This window comes from Corvus hawaiiensis, chromosome 1 (assembly GCF_020740725.1).
Source record: "Corvus hawaiiensis isolate bCorHaw1 chromosome 1, bCorHaw1.pri.cur, whole genome shotgun sequence".
In the NCBI taxonomy this organism is placed as follows: Eukaryota; Metazoa; Chordata; class Aves; order Passeriformes; family Corvidae; genus Corvus; species Corvus hawaiiensis.
The window spans coordinates 38,251,285-38,261,437 of NC_063213.1; the positions used below are offsets into that span (position 1 = coordinate 38,251,285).

The 10,153-nt window shown below is 46.4% G+C and overlaps 1 protein-coding gene across 1 annotated transcript in view; it reads right to left on the reverse strand.

The window, feature by feature from the left end:
* CMTM7 (CKLF like MARVEL transmembrane domain containing 7) overlaps positions 1–9,026 on the reverse strand; it is a 28,148-nt gene extending 19,122 nt beyond the window's left edge. Inside the window, exon 1 of the mRNA XM_048301283.1 lies at positions 8,764–9,026. Within this exon, the coding sequence (XP_048157240.1) occupies positions 8,764–8,925 (162 nt within the window). The 5' untranslated portion in view covers positions 8,926–9,026. The remainder of the gene's footprint in view (positions 1–8,763) is intronic.
* Positions 9,027–10,153: the final 1,127 nt, after the last annotated feature.

A 10,153-nucleotide genomic window follows, 5' to 3' on the forward strand; every position in this document is an offset into this window, starting at 1 on the left:
AAGCTCATGGAGGTTCAGAGACACCTCAGGCATGTAGACATTTCTGGAGAACTTTGCACTTTGAGGCTGTTGCTGCAAAAGCAGCACAGAGCTCATCGACCCTGGCTTTGGAGAAGGAATCCTCCTGTGGACAGGAGATTGCCCACCTCATCTGCCATACTTCCTTTTAGTTGGCTGGGAAGATGAACTGCTTGCAGGAGCCAGGCACCTCTGAGACCACCACTCTGAACCATTCTCAGATATATTGTTTGGCTTGTTTGTATCATTTGCCCTTTAAAAAGTCAGTGCAGTCCCATATTGCCAGTGATAACCAATATAGAAAGAGCTTAATCCATACTTGTGAGCCATAGAACTCTTGTAGCTAAATTTCATGGCTGTCTAAAAATGGATCCACCAACTGTGCATGGCAATAGTGCCTACAGAGAAGGAGCCCACGTTGGCTGACCAGCCAAGCCTGGTTCAGACTGGCTGGCTGCTAAAAGCCCAGGGTACATTGTGTATATTTACAGGCTGCAAAGTTTCCACCATGATCTGGATATCCAATACATATCTAGCAGCACAGAGCCAGTTAAAACTAAGATAGGAACTTATAACACAAAAACCAGTGCCCCATGGCAACGATCATTCTAGTTAACCTATCAAATTAGATGCATGAGAAAATAAAAAGCAATCTCATCTTCCTGGAAGTTGTTGCTGAGATCAGGGATACCATGTGAACCGCTCAGTAATGTCTCATCTCTCCGCCTGCCAACCCTCAGCGAACAATCTGCTCATCGCTCGCCCTTACAGATGCTGCTCACAGCACAACCCCTTCTCACTGTCTGAGGCATTTAGTGCTTGACTGATTTGGATCTTCAGTTGACACCTGCCATATCTCTCTCTGCCTCAGAGAACACCACACTGACATCTGGCAGTCACACAGCAGTTAAAAAGTTCGTATCTATCATCTGCAGCAAGGGCTTTGCTAAGCCATGGCAACGGAGCCTTGAGTAAGGTCTCCTCGAATAAGACGAGGACGCGTTTACATCACCAAAGTCCACACTGTTAGGTGTGCTGGCATATGATGATTTTCATCAGGAAAGCACGGGTGAGAGTTCCTGAAAACACCGTGACAATCCCCAGACGAACTGGCATCATCACAACCTGGCTGCTGGATCAGGGTGGGTCTGTGCACACCAGGGACCAACCTTTCCTAAATGTGAACACTTGATGCTTGGCAAGGTGCCAGAGAAGTGAAGGGCAGTGAAAGAGGGGGAAAAATGAGAATAGATGAGATTCCTCCGTGTCACTGTTGCAGCTGACAGCTTTCAGTGAGCACCTGGAGACTGGCAGGCCTCTCCAACAGGCTGGGACAACTCTCCTGTGTCTGCTGGGAAGTTGTATACTCAAGCAATTGCCAAAAGGCTCAACAAGCCAGCAGGTGAGAAGCAGCAAGTGGGGACTGTGTTTTTCCCAAAGAAAGAAAAGAGCTCTTGCAGAGCATGATTACAGACTCGAGGAAAATAGGCCAAGTCCCTCTGCAGTTCTGCAGCTGCTGCTGGTCATCTCACATTAACAGCATACTTCTTGCCCAGCAGTCAGCACTTGTTTCTTGAACTCACTTGTAGTACTTCTAAAAAAACAACACAACAAACTGCCAAAAATAGTAAGAAAAAAATTATAAGAAAATTCCCCCTGAAGCAGCTTCTCAATTTTGTCATCATCACACTTCCATTTTCCTTAAGGGAAGCTGTGAGCAGAAGAGGAAGCCGTAAGCACTGCAGCTGCTGCTATTGTTGCAGGAAGAGCAGCCAAGTTTGTTTTGGCTTTGAAAGCTGCAGACACCTAGCCTTGACCAGTCAGGCACATCTGTCCTTGCCATTACATTCATCAAATGACCATCATCACAGTGCAGGGTGTTGTTTCAGCCACGATGACCCCTTAAGAATCTCAGTTACACAAAGAAAAGGAAGCTCACAGGTGGGTGAAAGGAAATCACAGCAATTTCAGAGTCTGAACCCTGCGTACAGAAAGTAGCAATTTCTGGCTGCTGTATACTTTACATATCACCACAAAATAGGAGGACAAGGCCACAGCACATATGACGTGACAAGAGCACAAAGGGGACAGCTCAGCCACAGGACTGAGTGAACACCTCACAGGGACTCCCCAGGGAGAGGAGCGGAGGAGACACTTACTCATAGAAGGAAACACTGTCTGGCTCTGGGGGACAATACCCCAGCAATGCCGAGGAGGTACCAGAGCCCCAGGGTCAGGTGTGCTTCTCTCACGGATGGCTTCTACTGGATCACAGTGAGACACAGTGAGAACAAATTGTTCCAGCACCTATAGTCCTGGAACCCAGTGAAGGGTGCTTGGCACGATGCTCTTTATCATTTATAGGCTCTGAGCAGATGGAGACTGAACTTGTAAACAAGGGATCCGCTGGTTTCTGTCACTCTGTGGCAGGAGAGAAGGATGTTCAAAGGGACACCATCTCCAAACAAAGGGAGGACAGGGGACACTCTGATGCTCCTGCACATCTTAAAAGAAAGTCGCAGAGCAGTAAGAATCCATGTTTTTCACCACATCTTATTATCCACAGACACCATGTGCACCTGATTAAGATTTTTAAATGGCGCTTTAAAATTTAACTTCTCATAAAACAAATGTGCCAGGAAACCACTGCCAATACTTTACTCTGCTCTTTCAGGCATACTAAACATGTCTCAGGTGATGCGGTAAATTTCTATGCTTCATTTCCCTTTTTTTTGTTATTTCAGAGAATGTATTTGCTAACCCCTGTTCAATCACCTCTACAGAAAGAATCACCTCTACATGCACAGAGACTGCTAATGAATGCATTGCAACAAATCCTAATGGATGCACCAAATAAGCAATGAAAAATGGCTCCAACTTTGAGCTTTCAGAAAGCCTCTTTTAATAAATAACAAATAAAACATTCACTGACACATTCAGAGCAGAGATACCCTAGTGTTTAATAATGACTATAACTGCCTTTCTACAAAATGTACTGGAGTTGATTTTTTTAGCCTTCTAGAGCAGTTTCAACATCAGAAAAATTACAAGTTTCTTTTTTTTCCTGAAAGAGGGAGATAGAAATTAAAGGAGATGGGGTAAAACCTTCCCCTGCCCAAGAGAAAAAGGACTACATTTCCAGCTTGTGGTTTGCAACACATGGAACCACTTCAAGCTTATGTACTTCCTGCCCTTCTGTGCCAGACACTTGTTCTTGCCCACAGTAGCCTCTATGGTTGCACTGTTCCCTAAAAACACTTACGGAGAAAGAAAACCAGAGAGCTGAAGTAAAGCTCCATTAGTTCCGCGGTACTGTGTAACCTGGTGGACATCTGCGTCACTGCAGCTGAGAACAGCTGCATGGAGACAAGACAGAAGGGGAAAATTCCTTAAACTGGTGTTGCTTGTGAAGTTTTGCCTCATCAAATAAAACTGTGTCAGCCCACCAGCAAGCACTCCTTGGTTAACATGCAGAGAACGCAGCGTTTGCTTCCAGCTCTTACGCAAACACCTGGACAGAAATTGTAAAATGGCCACCCAGAGCAGAGGCATGGAAAAAACACCACTGGCTGAGGTAGCCAGCGTTGGTGTTCTCAGAGGGGAAATAACAGGACCTCCCAGTCCTACTGAGCTTAATTAGCTTGGACATTCCTTACTCGAGTGCTCCAGCTTACTTTGGAGCCATCTAAGACTTAGATAATTTTTTTCTCTTTCTCTTTGTTCAGCATGCGCAGCAAGGTCCTTTTACTGCAGTTTCCAGCAGAACAACAAAAATAATGAGCAGCTACAACATAAAGCTCTGACCTTGGCCTCAGAAAACGTGTCTCGTTGCTTAGCCAGTAGTTTATCTTGCACATTCTTGGGGTGGTTTTCTTCAATCCACCAGAAAGCACAGTCTATACAGGAGTCACAGACAGGCTTACAATTTCAGCACCTCTACATATCACTAGAATGCTTCTCTTCTGACTGAGCAGCTTTATTACCATAGAGGCAAATTCATGTCACTGACACACTGCTGCAGAGAATTACATGTTTTACTTCAATCACCTCCATGGACAGAAAGACATTTCAGTCTCAAGATCAAGTTAAAAAATGAGTAGCTCTCAAATAGTTCCAAGCAGCACTTGCTTTTGTGAATTTCTTTTTCTTGCACTAACAGATTTTGCTTTCTTTTCATATTTTAACTTCTTCTGAATATAGTTCCCCAGTAAATTTGTCTGATATTATACAGCACATTCAGAAATGGAACTTGGCTCCAGCAACCGAACTACCAGCATTCTCTAGACTTCAGTGTTAGATGAATGAATATTCACTTCAATATGATTACACAACTATATGTTAGTATACAAATAACCCAGAGAGGCTTCAGCACACTTCAAAGTTACTCAGAATTACAGACTATCTTGTTGGCCATTCACTTGTCAAGTATGTCATTGCATTTGTCAAGGCATACTTGGGAAATTGAATAGATACTCTGAAGAAAAGCTTTAACTATTGCCTTAGCATTTTTAACAAGTTAAAATGATGTTGTTAAGTCAACTTTTATTGAGTTTATCCTTTTTTTACATTGCAATTGCTTGTAAATCTTTTCTTCACCCTTGAGAAGGCAATTCTGATTTTTTTGTTTTCTCTCTTGTGAAACTGATGGCTCACATTGAGCTGACAGAATCAGCACTGGTTTTCGCTTAAAACACCCTGTATTCTGAGGCTGTGCTTACTCTGACAGCTACTGTAACAGTAACAGTGGTGTCATTGTGGGAACAATGGCCTTCAGTCTGAACTGTGACAAAGTTAGTTTGGCCCAGCCTGGGGGAGGTGAAAGAGAGGCAAAGAAGGCCATAGGCCACTCCACACCTCCCAGGAAAAAGGAGTAGTCCAAGAACAGTTTGAGAAGCCTGAGAGACCTACACAAGCATGTGCTGTGCCATGATGGCTCTCCTACATGTGAGCTCTCAACTCTTCTCTCTTCAGTCTGTATCGGTCACATGCCTGCAAAGCTCTGCACCAGACACTTTGGACAGGCAATGCAATCACTCCTACCAAGTGCCTAAGAGAGGGGGACACCTGTACAGGCTCCCCTGTCCAACACGGGCTGTGCTGAAAGCAGGACCTCATCCGATACAGCATCAGTCGCATCCTCCAGACTTCAGCTGTAAAAATATAAAAAGCACATGAGGGCTCCAGGAGAAATTCAGTGGCACTAGACTTGTTTCAATCTATCAACACTGGCACTCGAGCCACCCTGATGGCAATACAAATGCACATTCATACCACTGACCCTAATGGCACAGGATGACTCAAAAAACTCCCAAGAACCCATCTACCGAGAACTTGGCAAGCGAAGCAACGGAGGTTGCTATGAAGGCTTACATTGAAACAAGCCAGCAGTAGCGCGGACACAAAGTAAATGTGCCTCAACCAAATCAGCATAGCTCATGCAAAATGGTCTAGAGTGCCATCTGTGACAATTTTGGCAAGCTGGCTAAAATTCAAGTCATTCAAGTCAGTTTCTCTGGTCTAAGTGTATTGTGCACACTGATACGCACCCACTCACACACTTGCTTAGTACACTGGTGCTACAGAACCAAGGTGGCCACAGTGGGATCCTGCATGTATCCCTAAGAGACCTTGGCAAAACAGCAAATACCAAAAGAAAGAGAAGGAAAGGAAAGAAAAAGCAGAAGCTGTATTAACAACATCAAGATAAACAAGCTGAAGTAAGATAGATGTTGAAATACTTTGTAATTTCCTGTCAAAATCAGAGTATCAGTTCAGACTGGATTTTGAAAAGAACCCCAACTAAGGTTAGTAACAGTCACACATGGAAAAGCAGCTTTCAAATTGTCTTACTGCCATACAAAATACACGAGCCTGCATAACTATGTTTTCTCCTCTATTTTATTTTCAACATATTTATAGACCATTCCCTAGGCCATGAAGTCAATGCATAAAATATACCGTCTTTTCAAAGCTATAACCATTCTGCAAGGTTAAAAAAATTGTCTAGCCAAAAAAAGTAAAGGAATTTGTGTAGGCTTACAGGCAAGAAACACTTTTTTATTCTTAATTTCATTCTATGCTAGACACCACAGCACCCAGAATTTCAAGAGAAAGCACTGGTAACATCCAAAAATTAGCAACAATTCAGGCTGCACAATCTCCTCAGTATTCCTGAGTTTAAGCCCTTCTGTCTCACAGCGGAGCAGCTGCAACATTATCTTCTATTGCCTTCCTATGATTCCCACGGCATGTTGTTGTTGTCAACTATTAGAACTACGTCACGCACATTTACATAAAATTGTTGGGGTTTTTTAGCTTGCAAGCACAGCAAATAGCCCTTAACTTTACAGTAAGTGATGAAATGTTTCTTTCTTGCCCTCTATCACATCACATCACATCACTCTACTTCTTGGTAAAGGGGACTGAGGAAGAAAGAGAGAACAAAACTCGTAACGTTTCCTCTTCACAACCACAACTGCTCAGAGGCCCAGAACACAATTTAGTGTGATATATATCTAACCCAAATGACCTTATCTTTACCCTTAGCCAGCATAATGGTTCTCCTTCTCAGTAAGACTACAGCTACTAGCCACATCAACACTAGTGCAGGAACGTTTACAGATTCAGCATAAAGAAATCTTTACAAAAAAAGTTACTGCCAACACTTCGTACTAGGAGAACTGAATGCTAATACAAATGGGCCTGTGGATATAAATACTGTCTGAGAACAGATAAAAGAGAATTGTAAAAATATTTAGGTCTCCCTATTTTATTTGGTGCAGGAGTAAATCTAGAACTAACATATTGTGGTTATTCTACATGCTACAGCACAAACATTTGGTTTTCTTACGGAATTATTTGAGAAGACACTATTGTGATATGTGATATTAGAAGTTCATTTGCCCAAAGTTCTTTGAATACCTGAGGTAACTCCTACTCATGTTTACAGGCAAGCTGAAAAGCAGAAAAATATAAGAGGGTGAAGCTGAAAGAGTGCAAAGGAAAATAATTTAGATTGTTTTAACTTCTGTTAAAGTCACTGCAGAAAGCCACTTGCTTAAATTTGGATGAATTTTACATTGAACTGCACTGATAAAACATGACTTTATGCAAAGTATGTGAAGCATTACATAAAATTACATAGATTTACATGCAGCAGATGAAAATATGTAAAGCATGTAAAGAATGCATGCACTTAATACGTGCACCAGAAACTGACATTACGGCACAAATAACTACACTGTGGTAGCTTTAGGAGTCACACCCCAGAGCTGTAGAGACACCACAGCAGGATGGAGGGCAGAGAGGATTAGTTATTTCTAGTCCATAAAAGGAACTCTTCTTGCCACAGTGGTGAAAGCAAACAGCCTTTCAGCTCATCAGCCGAGCACAAGTCTACTATTTTAGGGCTACAGGTTCAGTTGCAATGTAGACACATGCTCAAAAGAATGTCACTTGTCTCCTGAAAAGATTCTCCAGGTCTGGTCAATGGTTTGGGAACAACCCAAGCCAGACGAAGGCAGCAGACAACTGTTTGTGTTCCTACTGCACAGAACTCAAGTGAGGGACAACTCCCAAGTCCCACGGGAGCAGGACAGATGCTCAGCAGCTGGAGGCAGCCATGACCAGTCACAGTCAACTTCATCTCTTGCTACTGAGGGTCATTTCTAAGGGCACCTGGCAGCTAATAATGAACTGGAAGGAACTGGGCAGCTTTTACAGAAAAATATGAGGATTTGATATTACTAGTCAGCAACTTAGAGCATAATGAATCTTAACTTTGAATGCCAATTTAGAAATCTGGGTGACAATAACCTACACAACTTTTAAAAAATGACTGGACAAATACAGGCAGGGGGAAGAAGGCATTGGGAGCTCATAAAAATGAAGGCAACAGCTCCAGGATAAAACACTGCCAAGGCACAAGGTTTTGCAGGATGAAAATGTACATGTGCAGGTATCGGTACATGATGTCTTTCACTGTCTTTCCTGGGCATTATCACTGCCACTACTGTAATTAAGCTGACAAATCACCCCACAGATAATTATGTGCCATAAAAATGAGAAAGACCTTATCCATCTGTTAATCCTCTCCACATCTGCATGGAGCTGAATTTCATGCACTGAGTTAAGGCATCAGCTCAAATCCTGGCAGCGTTCCACCATCAACTGCTTTTGAATTTCAGCCCTACATCTCCCACATCCCTCCCTGTGTCACTGGGTCACTGCTGGAGGTCTCTGACAGACAGGGTACGGAGCCAGCTGCAGCTGGAGCCTCAGCTGTGGTGCCCACCTCTACCACATCGCTCTGGGCACTGGCACTTGGCCCCGTTTTCTCCTAAAAACTTACCCACGCTACGGAATGAGGTGTTCCAGTGCAGCACGATGTGCCGTCGCACCACGGTGCTACCGCTGTTAATGGCAAAAAGTTAATACTGCTGCTTTGGGCTCACGCACGTCCGTCTGGTCAGAAGTGCTCATTGCTGCATTAGGAAGACGCAAAGGCAGCTTCCGACAGACGGCAACGCTCCGCTCTGCCAGAGGAACGTGGGCTTTTCGTCCTGATGGGAGCTTCGAGAGCTGAGGGGAGAAACCCGCACGGAGCCGCGGCCCCAGCACTGCCCGACGGCGCTCTGCGGCCGCGTCGCCACAAGACCCGTCCGGCAGGGATGAGAACGATTCCCGCGGGCTCCGAGGGCCCCAGCAGGAGCCTCGGCAGAGCCCCCCGACCCGCTCGCCCCTTACCATTTGGGCCACCTTCAGCATGCCGGCGCAGGAGCGGAAATAGCCGCCGTCCATGAGCTCCGCGTCCGAGCCCGCCGAGGAGGAGGCGACGGTGACGGGCGGCGGGGCCGCGGGGCCCCCGCTGCTCACCCCGGTGCGGATCACTCGCGCCCCGTGCGACATGGCTGCGTCCGCGCTGCCCTCGCCGCTGTCCGGCCCGGCACGGGGAACGGGACGGGACGGGATGGGATGGGATCGACGGGACGGGACGGGGCGGGGCGGGCGGCGGCGCCCCGGGGCTGGCAGGGCCGGGCGGAGCGCGGCGCTTCCCCGCCCGCCCAAGCTCCCGCCCGGCCCCGGCGGACGCGGGGCGGGGGAGGCCGAGGGGGAGCCGCGGGGGTTTCCCTGCCGCGGGGGAGACGCTGCCGCACCCAGGCGGGCAGCGGGGTCCGGGACAGCCGGGAGCGGGAGCCGCGCAGGGACACTCCCCCCGCGCCGTGCCGGAGCGACAGCCGCAGCGGGACGCCCGCCCGGCCGCCCGCCCTGTGCAGCTGGGTTACATGGAAACGGAGGCCGAAGGGAGGCTTTCCGAGCAGGGAGCGGGACGCCCCGCCGGGAGGGAGCTCCACACGAGCCGGCCGCCGCAGCGGGGAGCAGCTTGGCGGGGACAGTGACAAACCCCGCCGGGCGTCAAAGTTTGTCGGTGGTGCGCTGGGAGGGGACCTACTCCGGTGCTTCGCTGTGGAGGTACAGCTGCAAACAGCATCTTTCCACACGGCACTTATTCTTGCCAAAACCCGCCCCCCGCCCCCCGAACCTTCTGATTCTCGATCTCATAAAAGATAAAAACCATTTGCATTAAATGAGCAGCAACAGGTAAAACTGTAATGACTGTCCAGATGTCTCAGGCCCAGTGTTTGAATTAAATCATGCCGTGATACTACCAAAACGCAGCAAAGGAGGCTATGTATTTCCTCAAGTTTAAAAATAACTTGTTCTGCTTTTTGACAAGTGAGGTAATAGCGGGCCTCTGAGTTGGGCATGTGCCACTTTTGTACTCACTGGAGTAGTAACCTCATCTTCTGGTGCTTTGTTCTGCAGTTACAATGCACATTCTGTTCATATTTAGTATTTACTAGTTCCTTCAGCAACTAAAATTGTCCTAGGAGGGAAGACATGTAAGCCCAGATGACCCCCAACGCACATAAGGCCGTAGTGTAAGCAGTTTACTTGAGCAAAATGGGTTTGCCATTGTGGGCAATGGCCCTTACTAAATTAAGCAGTACATAGTTCTGGACTTCTATTAAGCCAACTTGTAGTTGCAATAAAAGGTATTACCTGTCCCACCACATTTTATCTCATGCCATTAGATATCAAAGCTACAACACTGGCTACCGCCACAAGAGCAAAA